Source organism: Prionailurus bengalensis, chromosome C1 (genome assembly GCF_016509475.1).
Source record: "Prionailurus bengalensis isolate Pbe53 chromosome C1, Fcat_Pben_1.1_paternal_pri, whole genome shotgun sequence".
Lineage (NCBI taxonomy): Eukaryota > Metazoa > Chordata > Mammalia > Carnivora > Felidae > Prionailurus > Prionailurus bengalensis.
Window position 1 is genome coordinate 19,599,983 of NC_057345.1, and position 16,970 is coordinate 19,616,952.

The 16,970-nt window shown below is 57.3% G+C and overlaps 4 protein-coding genes across 5 annotated transcripts; 2 read left to right on the forward strand and 2 right to left on the reverse strand.

Annotated features, from left to right (window-relative positions):
• The first annotated feature begins 4,356 nt into the window (after positions 1-4,356).
• On the forward strand, positions 4,357-8,454 carry FAM110D (family with sequence similarity 110 member D). Its single transcript, XM_043574127.1, has 2 exons — positions 4,357-5,083; positions 7,204-8,454. The coding sequence occupies exon 2, from the start codon at positions 7,298-7,300 to the stop codon at positions 8,126-8,128; it is 831 nt and encodes a 276-aa protein (XP_043430062.1). The 5' UTR covers positions 4,357-5,083; positions 7,204-7,297; the 3' UTR covers positions 8,129-8,454.
• Positions 8,455-9,617: 1,163 nt separating this feature from the next.
• CC1H1orf232 (chromosome C1 C1orf232 homolog) lies at positions 9,618-14,374 on the reverse strand. The gene is made up of 5 exons (XM_043574128.1): positions 14,263-14,374; positions 12,802-13,876; positions 11,605-11,688; positions 11,397-11,494; positions 9,618-9,955 (listed from the first exon to the last, which is right to left on the reverse strand). Exons 2-5 carry the CDS (start codon positions 12,883-12,885, stop codon positions 9,655-9,657), a joined length of 567 nt encoding a protein of 188 aa, XP_043430063.1. The 5' UTR covers positions 12,886-13,876; positions 14,263-14,374; the 3' UTR covers positions 9,618-9,654.
• LOC122480117 (putative transmembrane protein ZNF593OS) lies at positions 13,909-16,159 on the reverse strand. Of its 2 annotated transcripts, XM_043574131.1 has the most exons (4): positions 16,127-16,159; positions 15,949-16,022; positions 15,519-15,669; positions 13,909-14,588 (listed from the first exon to the last, which is right to left on the reverse strand). In XM_043574131.1, exons 2-3 carry the CDS (start codon positions 15,991-15,993, stop codon positions 15,526-15,528), a joined length of 189 nt encoding a protein of 62 aa, XP_043430066.1. In that variant the 5' UTR covers positions 15,994-16,022; positions 16,127-16,159; the 3' UTR covers positions 13,909-14,588; positions 15,519-15,525. The 2 variants fall into 2 exon arrangements, with proteins under 2 accessions (XP_043430066.1, XP_043430065.1); XM_043574130.1 differs by having other exon boundaries at positions 13,909-15,669.
• ZNF593 (zinc finger protein 593) lies at positions 14,367-15,213 on the forward strand. The gene is made up of 3 exons (XM_043574129.1): positions 14,367-14,566; positions 14,762-14,824; positions 14,919-15,213. Exons 1-3 carry the CDS (start codon positions 14,367-14,369, stop codon positions 15,058-15,060), a joined length of 405 nt encoding a protein of 134 aa, XP_043430064.1. The 3' UTR covers positions 15,061-15,213.
• Positions 16,160-16,970: the final 811 nt, after the last annotated feature.

The window sequence follows — 16,970 nt, forward strand, 5'->3', positions numbered from 1 at the left end:
CATGATTTCACATTTCCTGAGTTCGAGCCCTGCGTTGTGCTCTGTGCTGACAGCTCAGAGCCTAGAGCCTGCTTTGGATTCTGTGTCTCCCTCTCTCTGTCTCTGTCCCTCCCCCGCTCATGCTCTCTCTCTCTCTCTCATGCGCAGTCTCGCTCTGTCTCTCTCTCTCTCTCTCTCTCTCTCTGCTCCTCACCCCCCCACCCTCTGTCTCTCTCAAAAAGAAATAAGCATTAAAAGTGTTTTTAAATAAATAAACATTAAAAACACTAAAATTTTTATGTTCGATTCTACTTCCTACTATGTCAACAGATCAAACTTTCACCAAATAGAAATGTTAAAAAAAACTAACAAGAAAGCAACTGCAGAGAGGCTAGCAGGGCATTACTGCCAGTAGAACACGAGTGATAGGAAACTTTTTTTTTTTTTTTTTAACCAATCTCTACACCCAACCTGGGTCTAGAACTCATGACCCTGAGATTAAGAGTCACATGCTCTAATGACTGAACCAGCCAGGCACCCCTGAAGCTTTTCACTATAGTAACATATTTAGTAACTTTGCTTAAATCAAGACAAGAAAAATAGATTTTACGGAATAAAGCTAGAACAATTTGTGAATTACTCCCATGTTTATTTTCTTACTCATCCAGTGTTGTTGGCCCTTGACCAAAATACCCATACGTGTGCAATAATAATTAAATTCAGTCATGTTTGATATTTTCATGGCTTTCTCTGTGTTAAAAAGAAACACCAAGACATATTTTTCAACTTGTCATTATGAATGCATATTTGTCAATGTTTGCAGGAGGATACATTTCTTGCCGCCGCGTTCCACGCGAACCCTGCCCCCGACTGCTCTCCCATGTGTGTGTTCCCTACTCGGCTAAGCGGAGACTGGATGGTTTGGGTTCCTTGCACTGGATCAAGAGGCGCCCTCGCTGAGGCCAGCGGAGGAAAGTGAGGGTGACCAGAGAAAGGCGTGGGGGCGGAGGAGGTGCCAGCAGGTGGGGAAGCGCTGCCACCCGGGGCTGCCCTCGTGCCCGCCCGTGCGTGCGTCCGGAAGACTCCGGGCTCCACCTCGAGGGAGAGCAGATCTGCCCAAGAGCCCGGGCCGCGGGTGCTGCCCTGTGGGTGCGAGTCCGCTCTGCAGGCCCGGCTCTGCCGCCTCCAAGCCGTGTGACCCTGGCCGAGTCACTTCTCCGCCTCTGCCCGCTCGCTCCCCGCACCCCCTAGGGTTTGGGAAGAAGCAGGTGTCGCGAGGAGCGCAGCGCCTCGCGCACAGCGGACAGTAAATGGAGTTGGTTTCCTTATTCTAACCCTGCGCTGGAAGCGCTGTGCGAGCGGACAGCCTCTCTCTTACTCACTGTGTTCACTGGCAACGCGGAGGGGCTCCACAAACAGCGTGTCATGACACCTTCCTCTCCACGACCCCGCTGCCCTTCCCTCCCCCGGTGGGTGCTGGGCAACGGCTCTGCCCAGAGGCCGCACCCCTCGGAGGCAGAGCGGGAGCCAGGCTATTGTTGTGGCTGAGATTCTTTCCTAAACGGAAGGTCCCGAATTACAGGATAGCTGCTCTGATCTCCCTGGGGGCGCACATGGCGCAGGGGGCCCCTCCTGTGGTGCTGGGGCCTCATCGGCGCCATGGGCCCCTCCTGCTGGCAGCTCCTGACCCCTCCCGGAGCCCTCTCTGCTGAGCCGCCTTTTCTCAGGACCCCCCACCACCTCACGCATCTCCTCCCTTCTCGGCACCCCATCTTGTCTCTCAGGCCTCCTGAGCCTCTCCCTCCCTCTGTCCCTCGCTCCCTCTCCTCCCTCTCTCTCCCCCTCCTCCCCTCCCCTCTCCACACCCCCTGCAGTCCCCTCCCTGACACCCTGGCTCCTGCTGTTTTGGGGCCTGTAGCTTTCACCATCCCTCCCCCAACACCCCCCTCCTCCAGACCCCACCAGACATCCCACCCCTGCCAGAAATCCCTTCCAGGCCCAGATACCCCCTCTTTGAAAAACGTACCCCCCCCTCTTCTCTGGCAGAACACACGTCCTCCCCTCTCCCCTGCTTTGTTCATCTCGGTCACAGAAAGAAGAGCTGCTCTGGCTGAAGTTGTGATCAGTCTGTCATGCCCCTGCCCCCCAATCCACCCCTAAGCAGGCTGAGCTCCCTGAGGGCAGAAACCGGTCTGACCCTGCTGCTGACCCCACAGCGCAGAGCAGAGTTCAGAATGATTTGTTGACAGCAGCTGAGACTGTGGGGTTAGAAACCATTTAGGCCGGAGGTGTCATTGCAGGGCAGGGGCTAAGAGGCAGATCCATCTAACATTTATGCGCACCTTGAGGCACCAGGGGCTTTCTCAGCTGCCACTTCTTTGTGCCACTCAAGACCTGGGTCTTCTCATTCCGATTTTACACAGAAGGAAACTCAGAGAGGTTGAGTTCTTGCTCCAGGCCACACAGCCAGTGAGCGGTTACACCAGGGTTAGAATCAAAGGCAGGGGCTGAGGTGTGTGTGGCTGTGGTGAGGGGCCTGTAGCTGGCTGCTAAGGGAGGTGACAGTGTGGGTCGGGGGCCTGAGGCTGGATCTGAAGGCCTCCCAGAGCCTTCTCATTATTCCCGACACTGACCAGAGCTGCTCCCCCAGCCTCCCCACCCCCCCCCCCCTTCTCCGGAAGGAGCCAGTTCTGACTCAGCCCATTTCCAACTGATCATCAAGGTGATCCGGGAATGAGCTTGGAAATGGGAAGGAAATATCTCTCAGATTTGGCCTCCCACAGGCCCAGGGTCCTGCCTCTAGCACCGGAAGGAGCCACTTTAAGGATGTCCCTAGGGATCCATTACCAGAAAGACAGATGATCCGTTCATGGCAAGTGTGACCCAGAGACGGGGTGGGGGCAGGCAGCTGGAGCTCCACCTCATGATCTCCCCACTCCTCACTCTCTCGCTGACTTGCAGGGCTCTCTTACCCAGAAGGCCAATCCAGTTTGACCTCTCCTCCATGAGCCTGCTCCGCCAGCACAGTAGAGGGTCTGTTTCCATTGGCATCCTGGGACAGGGTACTGTCACCCCTCAGACTGTGTGCTGGTGAGAGCAAGGCTACTTGACCATCCCCCACCTCGGACTCCAGAGCTGTGTCTCCCCCCTCTGACTGGGCGCTCCGAGGGCTGGGGCTGCCTCCCCCATCTGATGGAGTGCTCCTATAAGCAGAGTCCCTTCTAGTCACCCTCATCAGACGAGGGGCTGCCCCAGGGCAGCCCCTGCGTTCCACTCTGAATCCCTCATTCTGCAGTCCAGCATCTGTCCTAGAAAAGAGCTGAGAAGCCCACTCCCCACCCCACCCTACCTGCCCTTCCCAACCCGGATGCTCCTTTAAGACCAAAGGGATGGGGGTTGTCAGACACAACAGCCCCATCCTCCCCCTCCTTCACGGGCCAGGTTTCCTGCCATTGACAGCATCCCAGCTGGGCCCTGCCCAGCCTCCACGCTTAACCCCTTCACCACCAGATCTCAGCGCTATGGGCCAAGACTCCAACCTGCATCTATAAAATTAGGAGAAAGAAAGTACCCATTTCACTGGGTTGTTTGGAGATTTAAACATATTAGTCATGGCATGAAGCACACACAGAACAGTGTCCAGCATATATTAATCTCCCAGTAGAAGTTCTTTGCCTTGTGTGAGCTTGGATCAGTCATTTCACATCTCTGAGTCTCGGTATTCTCAACTGTCAAATGGGGGAACTAAAACCTACTACTCCCCAAAGATTGTCCGAGGGATGAACTGTGATCGTGTAGATGAAAGCACTTCTCAAAGAGCCGTAATAATACAATATGGAACTATCGTGGACCAAAAAAAACCCCCCAAAAAACAAAACACTTCCTTTAACTAGGTGATAAAAATCTCTTACCAGCAAATGGGCCTCTGATTTTTTCAGTCTCATTACCTTACTTTACAGACAGAGGGTACAGTGGAGAGTGGTTTTGGAGTTGAGTTTTGGCAAGATCCTGTTTCTTCATCCATCAAGTGGGATGGTCACCTCTGCTGGGGGGGGGCACCCCCTAGGGTTTTTAGGATAGACAAAGGAGATCCAAGAGCACAGGTGTGAATGTGCTTTGCAGACATTGAAAGTTCTACATGAGAGGGAAAGGGATTTGTGGAAAGTGGTCAGTTGAAGGAGGGCAGGGGCCCCTTGGCAGGGACATTGACTTTTTTGCTCTGGGTGCTGCAGTTTACTGGGGAGAAGGAAAGAGGTCTCCCGGCACCAAGCACTGCAGGGACAGGGCTCCCCCTTGAGACATGAGATGTCAGCTCTAGAAGTCCCTGGTGGGGCAAGGGAGAAAGGAGACCAAAGGACCCAGGCTTGGCCCCAGAATCCTTCCTTCACCACCTCTTCCCAGCCAATCTCATTGGCCATAAGAGGACCATGGGCAGAGGCACCTCCAATGGGCTCCAAGGTGGCTGTCTTCCCAAGACTTGCTGGGACAGGCTCACCCCGCACATCTGCGGCACCCATGCCCCCACCCTTAGGCTGCAGATTCCTGGCCTCACCCCTAGGGAGAGCAGGCTTGACACCATCCACACACCCCAATCAGGACAGGCCTAAACCTGCTACAGAGGAAACAGCACAGTCAGTTAGGACCCTGCTCTGCCTTCCCATTTAACCAAGAGGTTCTGCAAACACCTAGCAGAGGGGACTGGCCCCACATGAATAGAATGTCCCTACCCCAGGCCTCTGGAGGAAGCTAGGGAATCGGGAGACCTTATCTAGGGTCCTGGCAGTGTCCCAAGCTCACTGTGCCTCCATACAAATCACTTAACCTGTCAGGGCCTGTGTGGCCAGCTGTAAAATAAAGGAGCTGGACCTGGTCCAAGGGTCCTCTCCAGCACTGAGACTGTGACCAGGAAGGAGTTAACTGGAGACCAGGCTCCTGGTCAGGAAGGCAAGGGTTAATCTGGAGGTGGGGGGGTGGAGGCTCTCTCGCCTTTTCCTGTGGAGAGTGAGGTTTGGCTGCTACCAAAGTTACTTCCAGTCCTTGCTGTCCCTCCTGGCCTCCTGTGGTCCTTCCCAGGGACCCCTGCATTCAGCCTCCATACTCAGAGGTGAGTGCATCCTGAGCCCAGGCTGGGGTGGGCAGGCACTCAGGGACCCTAGAGCTGGGAGGCTGACACGAAGCCAGCGAACAAATCCCCCAGCCCATGTCCAGAGCTGAAGCCATGAGCAAAGTTCAGACCACTAACCACAGGACTGGGAGAAGGTGGGCAAATGGACGGAGGGCACCCTAATGTCTGCCAGGCTTCTAGGGTGGAACATCTGTGGTCGAGCATCAGGGCCAACCCAGGAGGCAGGGAAGAGACAGCGGACGGCAGATTATTTTGGTCCCTGTGTTTAAGGACTTTTTATAGCCTTGCTCCTCTGGGCTGGGAAGAGGAGAAGGGGATGGGAGGATAACCATGAGGTCAGACAAGCACAGTGCCCTCCTGGGACCTTGGAATCTGACCCATTGCCTGGTGTTATTTCTTGAGAGCTGGGAGGGAGGACACTTCCAGGCTCTCCTTGCTGCCTGAGTTCCCAGCCACCAACTACCTATGGACTGACTTACTAAACACTAGATAGGTGTGTGTGTGTGTGTGTGTGTGTGTGAGAGAGAGAGAGAGAGAGAGAGAGAGAGACAGAGACAGAGACAGAGACAGAGACAGGCAGAGAGACACAGAGAGAGACAGACACAGAGCCAGTAAAGCTGAACTGGCTATGCTGGGCTGGGGGGGTTGGCAGGGTCTCTGTTCCAAGGCCTCTGGGGGCGGGGACCCTCCCTCTATCCCTGGCAAGTTCTGTTCTTTTGTTGCCTCTAGACTGGAGGTCAGGTCCCTCAGCCCCCAGAACTTATGTCTCCCTTTCAACTGAATGGAGGATTCAGGGAGCAGGGGTGGCATGGGGTTTGCTGAGCCATGTGGGTGGCCCCCTCTGTTACTGCCAGCGGAACTGTCAGCTCTTGATTTACAACCGCCCCAGGTCCTCTTCCCCAGTGGCCGAGGGGAGGTGGCGGACAAGGGTCACAGGGTCTCAGGATGAGAAGAGGGCAGGGACCCCGAGGGCAGATTTCCGGGAATGCTGGCCGGTTATGGGGAAGAATTTGTGGAGGGAACTTTTGAGTGAGGCAAAGGGCCCACATCTCATGGAAACTGCTTGGTTTTATAGCAGCAGGAATAGAAGCAAAACACAAGAGGGAAGTTCTGATAGGCAAGGAGAGGCGCCAGCTGGACTAGTTCTGCAGTGCGAGGTTAGAGACCCGTCTCCTAACTCTCAGTAAGACCTGATTAAGCCCCTTGCTCTCTATCAGTTTCCTTCTCCGTGAAATGGAAATGCAGAGGTGATGTTTACAGTTGGGCATTGGGGAATTTCCTTGGCAGAGGTACAGAGGTGGCAGGTAGCTGGCTGATCTGACCTCGTGACCAGCTCTCTCTCTCTCCTTCCCCATGGCCCTGCTGGGACTGGGCAGGGCAGTTGGCTGCAATTACTGGAGGTTCCTACCCTGTAGTTATATCCCTGACCCCCAGTGCTTCAGGGAGGGAAGGGTGGACCCCGCCAGAGCCAGCCTGTGGCTGGGGAGCCTTCTTGTCTAGGATTCAAAGTTGCTGGGTTGGGAAGAGGTATTTTTTCCGGTTGAGGCCACTTGCGGGAATTGAGCTGGGACCAGCCCCACTTCCTTTTCCAAGTGTCCTGCTTGCTGATGCTTGCTTGGCATGGCTCCGCGGCCAGATTAGGGCACCCTCAAAGGGGCATTAAAACAATTTTTTTTAATGTTTTTATTTATTATTTTTGAGACAGACAGAGCACGAGCAGGGGAAGGGCAGAGAGAGAGGGAGACACAGAATCCAAAGCAGGCTCCAGGCTCTGAGCTGTTAGCACAGAGCCTGACGCGGGGCTCGAACTCACGGACTGTGAGATCACGACCTGAGCGGAAGTCGGCGCTTAACCGACTGAGCCACCCAGGTGCCCCAAAGGGGCATTTTTTTTCTGGGCGGCCAGGGAGCCCCTGCTCAACCTCTTTGAGGGATAGGAGAGCAGGGGAAGAGGTGGCCTGAGCTTCTGCCCCCTGGACACGGCACTGGTTGATTTGGATGGGGGAGGGGTGGCTGGCTGATCCTATTCCCAGGAATGCCTACAGGAGAGGTGCAGGGCCATCTACTCTTTCCCACTGACCATTCCTCCTTCCCTGTAGGTACCAGGGAGTCCCGACCAATTGCTCTTGGCTCCTCAACTGGCTTCCTCCCTCCAGTGGCTTATGGGGTACTATCCTGCCCAGCTCCGCTAAGATGATCCTGGCCTCTCCCTCCACCCCGTCCAGGGGACGGACCCCCAGCGCCGTGGAGAGGTTGGAGGCCGACAAAGCCAAGTATGTCAAGACACACCAAGTGATAGCACGACGTCAGGAGCCAGCCCTGCGTGGGGGTCCCGGACCGCTCTCCCCGCACCCCTACAATGAGTTGGGACCCCCTGGATCGCCCAGGACGCCCAGGCCCGCCCGCCGGAGCAGCGGCAGGCGGCTGCCAAGGCCTGACTCCCTCATCTTCTACCGCCAGAAGCGGGACTGCAAGGCTTCGGTGAACAAAGAGAACGCCAAGGGCCAGGGGCTGGTGCGGCGCCTCTTCCTGGGGGCCCCCCGCGACGCCACCTCGAGCAGTCCCGGCCCAACCGAGCGACCAGCGGCTCCTGGGGCTTGGGCCGCTCCCCAAGATGCCCCGGAAGCGTCAGGAAAGCGGGCGCTGTGCCCCACATGCTCACTGCCCTTGTCGGAGAAGGAGCGCTTCTTCAACTACTGCGGCCTGGAGCGCGCGCTGGTGGAGGTGCTGGGCGCTGAGCGCTTCTCTCCGCAGAGCTGGGGCGCCGACGCCAGCCCCCAGCCCGGGGCGCCGCCGCCGCCCGGCTCCGGGGACACCAGCGACTGGACGTCCAGCGACACGGATCGCCCGGACGGTGCTGGCGGCGGCGGGGGCGGCGGCGGCGGCGGCGGCGGCTCGGAGGCCGCGGGCTCGGCGCGGGACGGGCGCCCCCCGGTGTCCGTGGTGGAGCGCAACGCGCGCGTCATCCAGTGGCTGTACGGCTGCCAGCGCGCCCGCGACCCGCCGCGCGAGTCCGAGGTGTGATTGCGGCCGCTCGGGAGCGGGCTTCCGGGAAGTCCGGAGTCCGGGCAGGGTTAAGGGGTGGGCGCGGGGCTGGACCCGGGCACCGGAAGGGACGCCCTGCCTCTGACGCTCCGGGTGCCGTGGGGCGAGACCTTTCCTCTGGATCTGGGCTTCCCCTTGTGAACCTTGGGAGGCTGGGACAAAATGATTCCCAAAGGCCCTTCCCAGCGCAGACGGCGGAGGGGGAGGGGGCAGCTATGTGGCCCCTGTGGAGGCCGGGTCTGGGGAGAGAGGTCTGGGGTGGGAGATCAGAGAATCTGCTGAATAAAACCACAATGTTATTTAAAGGAGTCGTGATGTTGGATTAGAGAGTCCATATTGAGGAAAGAGGCGGGGCGGGCTTGCGTGGTTAGGTGCGTGGGTTTGGAGTGTGGGTTCCAGGCTCACTGCGTGACCCTAGGCAGACACTTAACCTCTCCGAATCACAGTTGCACCCCTCGGTGATCAAAGTATTTTTGAAAGGGTCCTCAAGCTCATGGCCAAGTGACTGGCGTATAGGAAATGTTCAATAAACGACAGCCGCTAAAACCGCTACTGAATTGGTAGTGACTCTACTATGATCATCTTCCCCACTGATCCTGACCTGAGTGAGGTCGGTCCAAACTAAAGCTGGGAGCCTGGAATAGCGCGTTTGGGGAGTTCTGGCGAGGGGTCTGCCCCAAAAACCTGGGATCCGCCGGCCCGGAAAGGCCGCCCGCATTCCTGGAGATTTGCTGCCCCCTTTTGGTTACTAGCTATGAATGGGCTGAGATGTGAAGAATCCAGAATTGAGGACAGTAAAGGAAGGGACTCTTCAAATGAGGATTTTGCCAACCAGGAGCCTCACATCCTGCCACTGTCTTCCTTTCCGTCAGAGACACACAGGGTCCCCTGTTTACCTCACACACGTCCACGTCTTTGTTTACGGTCATCCTCCCTTTGCCTGAGTTACCTTCCCCTTTTTTTCCACTCATCCTTCTAAGATTACATATATTCATTCTCCCTCAGAAATTCCTGAATTTCCCAATCGGCCTCATCTCCTCCGAGCTCCCAAGTACAGCCTTATTTTTATGCCTCAACTTGTCACTTTGTGTGGGACCCGCTGGTAGTTTGAGTTCTTTCCTTTGTCTCTGACCTTCCTTCCCCGAGTACAGGGACTGTGCACATAAAAGGGCCACAGGCAACGTTTGTCGAATGAAAAGAGGCTGAACAGGGCGACGGGCCCTGTTCTTTAGGGCTCCTCAGCTTCCTGGAAAGTTGTAGTCTAAATGGGACACAACCTTTCCTGACACCAGGACTGTCTGGTCATTTTCTCCCTGTACGTTTTTGGGGGGAGAGGTGGAGGACGCTTTGAGCTGGACCCCGCCTTGAGGTTGCCCACCCAGAAGCAGTCATCCCTGAGGTCCGGACAAAAGCACGCGGTCACACAGGGTGTCGGGTCAGGGTCAGGGCTTTTATGGGGGGGGGGGGGGCGAGGGGAAGAGCGGGCGCCTTGTTGGACCGGCCGGCTAGTCACCCTTGGGCGCAGCCTTCACCCTCATCTCGGCCAGTTTGTGGGTGAGGAAGCCCCACTTGAAGCCGGCCACGGTGTCGGCCTCCCCAGGCTCCGGGCGCTCGGCGGCCTCCTCCGCGGCCTCGTCCCCGGCTTCGGGGTCCGGCTCCCGGCTGGGTTCGGCGCCGCGCAGTATTGACGCCGCGGCCGCCTGCTGCTGCTGCCACCTGCTGGCGAACGTGTCCCAGAATCCGGACCCTCGAGGCTCCGCCTCCGCCGCGGCCACCGCCTGCGAGGGGGACTTCGCCGCCAGCGGGCTGCGGGAGAGGGACGGGTCAGGGGCCGGCCGAGAGGCGGGAGGAGAGGACGAAGAGGGGAGACGGGGTGCAGACGCTAAGAGTGGGGCCGGGGAAGCCAGGGTGAGGTCAGATGACAGGGGGGGGGGGGGGGCGTGCCGGGAGACTGGACGCAGGTCAGGACCTGGAGGCCAGGGGAGGGTTCAGAGGCACTGGGAAAGGAGGCCGGAGTGGGACAGGGTCAGGGGATTAGGGGAGGGGTCTGAGAAGAGGGGGCCGAGACCAAGATCCCTGGGGAGAGAGTAGGGGTCGGGGGTTTAGGGAAGGAACTCGGGGAGAGGGGCAAGGCCAGAGAAGGGAAGCCTGAGGCGCCGGGTCCGGAAAGCTGTGGGAGGGGACCGGAGAGAGTGGCGGGGCCCAGCGGTGCTAGCGGGAGGAGTGAGACCCCCGCGCAAGTCCCCATCCGGGGGAAGGGGCGAGGTCAGAATCTTCGAGAAAGGGTCTTTGAAGCCGGGGTTGCAGCGCTGGGGAAAGAGGCAGGGCGGGGGCGGGGGCAGGGGCAATGTTCTGGGGTGGAGGGAAAGGGGGACTAGGAAAATGAGGGAACCCTGGAGAGGACAGGTGAGGAGACCCAGAGGAATGAGAAACGCCTAGATCAGAGGCTTAGCCGGGAGGAGGACTGGGGAGGTGGCCTGGAGGGGAAGGGCAGTCAAGGAACGGTGATGAGGCTTGAGGTGGGAGCCTCAGGGCTAAGGAAGGGTCCTTGGAGCTCTGGGAGGGACAAGAGATGAGCGCCAGGGGACAGAAAGGAAACCCCGGAGCTGGAGAGATGGGTGGGTCAGGGGGACTGGAAGGGAGAAAGGAATAAGAGAATGTCAGAGGAAGGAGGCAGGACTGGGCTGAAGGAAAGGGCAGGGAGGCAGTGTATGCCAAAATAGAGCTAGGAGAAAGGAGCTGGCCCGGGTACCATCCCCTAATCCCCAGCAAGACAGCGGTCCCTAGACTAGCCCGCCTCAGGTCTTCAGGAGCCTGGCTGCAAATATAGACCCCAGGCCTCATCCTGCATCTGCTGAATCAGAATCTTTGAAGGAGGGTCTGGCAGAAATTCCCTAGGAGGATGAGGGTATTGGGAACCACTGATCTGGACCACCCTCAGTTCCAAGCGCCTAAAGTTTCTGTCTTCTGTTCCCTGATTGTAGGGAGATGACCCCTCCCATGTGGATGGGGAAAAAGAGCCTAAAATACCTCCTAGCACCTTAATCCCAACAGCCCTTAAAGTCCCCCTGAGATCTAACCTAATCTCCAGATATGATGATTTGGCCTCTTTCCTGCTGAGAGAAACTGAAACAGCCCGTGGCTGCCTCTCCCCCTCCCTCCTTGGTCAGAAAGACAAATAGACCAGAAGGAAAGGACGTGGGAGAAGGGAGACCCCAGGCCCATCCCAGCCCCCACCAACACATACTGGTCGGCACAGGGCTCCGGTGGCAGCAGTTTGTCCTCATCTTCTTTGTTAAACAGAGACGACATTGTCAGCCAACCTTTCACCCCGACCCCCTGAACCTAGGAGGAAGGGGCTGGGAGTCAGGGAAGGGTCATAGCACCACCTCCCAGGATTCCACAGCAGCCTCCTCCAGGCTCCCCAGGGCTGGGGTAAAGAAGGAAGAACTCACCCGGCGGGCCAACTGGGACATGGGATGGAAAGCCTCTTCGGTAGGTTCTGCCGGCTCAGAGTCCACTAACGCTGGGTTCCCTCTCTGGGACACAAGACCCCTCCCAGCATGAGAGAGGTCCCAGAGGAATGGGACTTCCCTCCCCTGCTGCTAGCCTAGTACGCACACCCCGGCACCCCAACCCCCCACAACTAAACACCCATCTGGTCCCCTCACGCCCTCCATAAATACATACAAGTGTACCTCTACACAAAGTCACCAGTCACATACCTTACCTGTATAGGAAACCCCTGCAGACACCCTTGAGCCCACATACCTGCCCACCCATGGACGTATCCACACACACCCAAAAATGTGTGGACAATGGCATGCATGCTGATGTAGACACACACCTGTACATGAGCATGCCTCCACAGGGCTATGCCTCTTCGCCTGTACATAGCTGTACGTGCTGTGAGGCACCTATACAAGGACACGTACACTGTTATACCATTCACACCTGTGAACTTACAGAAATTCAGGCAGCGGCGCAGAGGCCCATCTACAGCACACTAAACCTCTCCACCCATCCACAGACACAAAGATGGAGATACACACACACACACACACACACACACACACCCTATAGAACTAATTCCTGCCCCTGCCACATCTGTTTGCACGAACTGCTACTTACTACAGCCTCTAGATGTAAGACCGTTCCCAGTGTCAGAGCCTTTTTGATTTTTTTTAAATGTCAGAATAAACATGCTCCAAGTCTGGCTCTGATCTGATGCTGCAACAGTGACCCTCTAAGGGCAAGCACGACTTCTAGGACCATAGGCCTCACTTCCTCTCCAGGCAAGCCATCCCAATTCTGCTTAGCTCTGCCCATTAGGAAGTTGTGTCAGGCTGCATGTGCCCCATGTGGCTACTGCCTCCTGGTCTCTTCCATGTGGCAGCCCTTGGCTGCCATCTTTGGAGATGGAGTCCATCGTGGGAGACAATGACCATTTTTTCCCGTGGCCCCCCAATCTTCTTCCTCAGTTTCCTGAAATATCCTGGCTTTCGGCACCAGGCCATTTGTCATCCTTGAAGGTGCCAATTGTTTCTGCACAAATGTGCCTCCCCTCACAGAGCCTGTCCCTTGCTCTTCATTGTATCTCACTCCTGCTCTCTCTGCCCATGACCCACCCAGCAAACATGGATGGTACCCACCTCCTCTGCCAGGTCTTCCTCAGATTCCCCACTGAGGGTCTGTAACACTTTGGACTTGTAGGTTTTCCAGAAGGCCTGGTTCATGGCTGCAGGGAAAACAGGCCTGGCACCCAAGCTCAGGAAGGCAGTGACTCAGTGGGCACCCAGCGGGTCTGGCTCCAGGAACTTGGTGAGGCCCAGAGCCTGTCCCAGGGATCAGGTGACTTCATTAAAGATGCACCAGCCTCCCCAGCTGGCACACTGTCAGGCAGGTGAACTGATCCAGAGGAGTCTGGGGTGGAGACAGGACAGAGCTGGCTTCTGTGGCCTCAGCCCCTTGTCTTGACCCATATTGGCCAAGAATAATGGAGACATCTCTCTCCACGGAGGCCCGCTTCCTGGCCCTACGGGTACTTGAATTTGATCTCTTGGAATGGCTCCAAAAAAAATCTGCTTGCATTCACAAAGTCCATTTATAAAGTCCTTGGGCCCAAGACCCACACCGGTGCCCCTGTGACTGTAGCCATACCAGTTGTGCCTTCAGCAGGCCCTGCCCTATGTCCCCACTCAACTGTGAACTGGAGTGGGGAGGTCTCAAAGCCCCTGGCTGGCACCCTGGGCTTACATTTCTCTGCTTTGTCTGGGCTGGAAACTGATTCCCCTCCCAGGGATGCACGTGCATGTCTCCCTGTTTCCTGGCAACAGGTTCCAAAGAGCTGGAGCCCCTGAATTATTGCTGAGCTGCTCTGGTCAGCCAGGAAGGCACCAGGCTCCAATGAACGGAGAAAGGCTCTCTGGCCTTCTCCCCACTCTGAGCACAAAATACCTAGGCTGTATCTCTGCCTTTGCTGCCAGCCCACACCAGGGAGTCCAGGGCTCAGAGAAAGGGGGCAAAGATGAGAGCTGCTTCTGCCAGCCCTTCCACTTCTTGTGAGAGTTGCTGACCCCGTGCAGTCTGAGGAGATGCCTGAGCAGAACACTCCTTGCTCACGGATTTGACAGGGGGTGCACGAAGGACGGAGACCCAAGGGAATAACTGGGGAACGGTGAGAAGTGGTGAGCGCTTTGTCAGGAACTGGAGGTATCTCAGGAGTCCCTGTGGGGCCAGATCCCAAACTTACTCACTCGCACTCATTAATTCATTTATTCACATCACAGACATTTTTCAGTGCCTCCCAGAGATGCTCAAGGCATATTCCCTCCCCCCGCTGACCGTGGAGTCTAAGATCTGGGAACAAGCATGGGGTGATAGTGCCAAGGGATGGAGTAGAGACAGGTCGGGCCAGAAGGGACCGGAGGTCAGGGGGCGGAATCCCCCGGGGGCCCGCACCACCCAGCCGCTCCCGGGCCAAAGCCTCGCCCTGGGCGGAAGCCGAAGCTTTGGGCCCCGCCCGGCGCTCCGTCTCTGACGTCGACCGCCGCCTGGGGGCGCTCAAGGAGCGGCCTGCGCGAGTGACGTCATCTGAGGCAGTCTGGACGAACCTGCTCCGCCCCCGGGCGTCCTTGACGTCATCCAGCAATCCGGAAGCGCCCGCACGTGTGCCCCTGACCCGGCTCTGGGCCCCCTGGCCCCGCCGTCACTGGCCATGGGTCGCTCCCGTCGGACGGGTGCTCACCGAGCCCACTCCCTGGCCCGCCAGATGAAGGCGAAGCGGCGGCAGCCGGACCTGGACGAAATTCACCGCGAGCTGCGGCCCCAGGTTCCCGCACGGTCTCGTCCAGACCTGGGCTCCGAGCCCGACCCCGACCTGCCAGGGGGCGGCCTGCATCGCTGTCTGGCCTGCGCGTGAGTCCCGGCCGGGCCTGGCCTGGGGAGGAGAAGGGTGCGCGGGACGGGACGGGGGCGTGAGGTCCGGGTCCCAGGACGCGCGGGGTCTGCTGACCTCCCATCACTTCAGGCTCAGAGCCCCGCGTCAGGGAGATAGGCATACCTGAGATGCATCACCTCACTCTCCTCCTTACCCACCTCCCATCCCTACAGGAGGTACTTCGTCGATTCCACCACCCTGAAGACCCACTTCCGATCCAAAGACCACAAGAAGAGGTATGAAGGAGTAAGGAGAGGACTGGTGGACGGGTGCTGGGCAGACAGGGCTTGCATCTGGTCAGCTCCCAACTCTCTCTCTTCTTTCAACCAGGCTAAAGCAGCTGAGCGTGGAGCCCTACAGTCAGGAGGAGGCCGAAAGGGCAGCGGGTATGGGCTCTTATGTGCCCCCCCAGCGGCTGGCCGTGCCCACAGAAGTATCCACTGAGGCCCCCGAGATGGACACATCTCCCTGACATGGCCTGAGGATGTAGGGCAGGGGAACTGCCCATGGACAGTGGTGCAAGGGCTAGGCTGGCAAAGACTGTGCCAACCTATTTCGGCCCTGGGTTTGGGGAGTGGATGGCCTCTTCTGGGTGCCCTCACCCCCAATAAAGGAACTGGATGAAGAGGACTTGTCTCTGACTCTCTAACCTCCAGGCCACTCCTCCAAACTCCTGCCCTGTAGGGGTTTCTCTGTTACTCTTGTTTACAGGGCCGAGGGTGTCCATCCCCCACTTGGTCCGGCTTTGGAACCTACAGCCTTGCTTTCCCTCAGGGGTCCTGGCATCTGAGCTGGAGCCCCAAGATGGAGCCCAGGTCAGTGAAGGGGAGAGGGAAGATCAGGGACTGACCCTCAGAAAAGAAGTGGGCTCCCGAGATTGCAGCCCCCACTGAGTCACCTCCCCCAGGCCCCGGGCGTGAGGCTGCCTACTTTATCATCAGGCCTGTGGCGGCCGCCGCTGCCCCACCATCTTCCAGACAGCATAGCAGGAGCCACCCAGTCCAAGGACAGCCAGCAGTGTAGCCACTACCCCGGCCAGTGGACTCCGGGGCTCTGCTTTGAGCTCCCCAGCTATCTGCATCTGGAGGTACACAGAGGGTCCATCTGAGGGGTCAGTTGAGACTTCTGGGAAGGTGGGGGGTGGGAAGGAGCTGAGAGGGTACAGCTGGGTGAAGGAGATATGGATGCCATTGCTGCCCCAGGGAGATTCCACCCCAATCCCTCTCGCTTCACTGCCCATCTGGGCCCTGGCCGCTCAGGCGGCAGGAAACGTGACAGCCTGGATGCTGGGGGTGTTAGCCCAGCTATGGTAGGGGAAAGAGGGGGTCCGTGGCTGAAGCCGTAGGTTAGAGGTACTTACCTGTAGCACCCGGAAGTAGCCAGGGGTCAGGCGTCGAAATCTCATGGTGGGTGCCACTAGTCTTCCTTGGCGGCCTGTGGGGTGGAAGCAGGAATGAGGATTAGTGGTGTTCATAATACCAAGGAGTGGAAATCAGGGCATAGAGGTGTCTGACCTCTCATATCCATGGGAGCCATACCTCAGAGGATGCTCACCAGCGTCTGCCCTCCCAGGTCTGGCAGGGGGCGGGGCAGCTGAACCTTTAAATCTGGTCCCTTCCCCCGCCTGCCCATCCTGCCAGCTTCAGGAGCAGCTGTCAAGAGAGATCAGCATCAGGCCTGAGCAGCACCTCCCCCACTCACCAGGGAGGCCAGGCTGGGTAGGGCAGGAAAGGCCTTGCCTGGCAGCGCTCAGGAGTCTTAGACCTGGACCAGGTACTGGGAGGGTCTCCCCAGCCCGGGTCCTGGCTCTATCCCTACTCCTCAGATGGTCGGATATCACCAGTCAGCCCTAAGCAAAGGAGGGGCAGGGTGCCTTATTAGCCCTCCCGGTCGCCCTGAACATTGGTGAGCCTTTTCACTTGGTTTCTGTTACATCAACGCCCATTACCTTGGGGGGGGGGAGGGCACATATCACTTCTTTCTGCAAGATGAAGTTCCCGCAGGGACTTTCCTATTCTTGGCTTGGGGACAATAATAAAAGGAGATTAGCATATACTGATTAAGAGAGCTGTCCATGGCACGTTAAAAAACAGCTGACTGTGCCAGGCAGTATTATAAGCACTTAACGTGTATTAATTCATTTGGTATTGGTTATCTTATAATATGAACAACAACAACAACATGTTTTCAGAATAGTATACAGAATACCTGCATATGCAGAGAATGGAAACTTTACAGTGGTCCCCACTTGGGCCTAGAATAGAGATATAATGACCTACTGCTAACCTTTGAATATTTTACAACAAAGATACAGAAGGAACTTTTATAAACTCAGAAAACTACCTTTAAAATAGAAACTACCATTTACTCTGCCCTTAACTG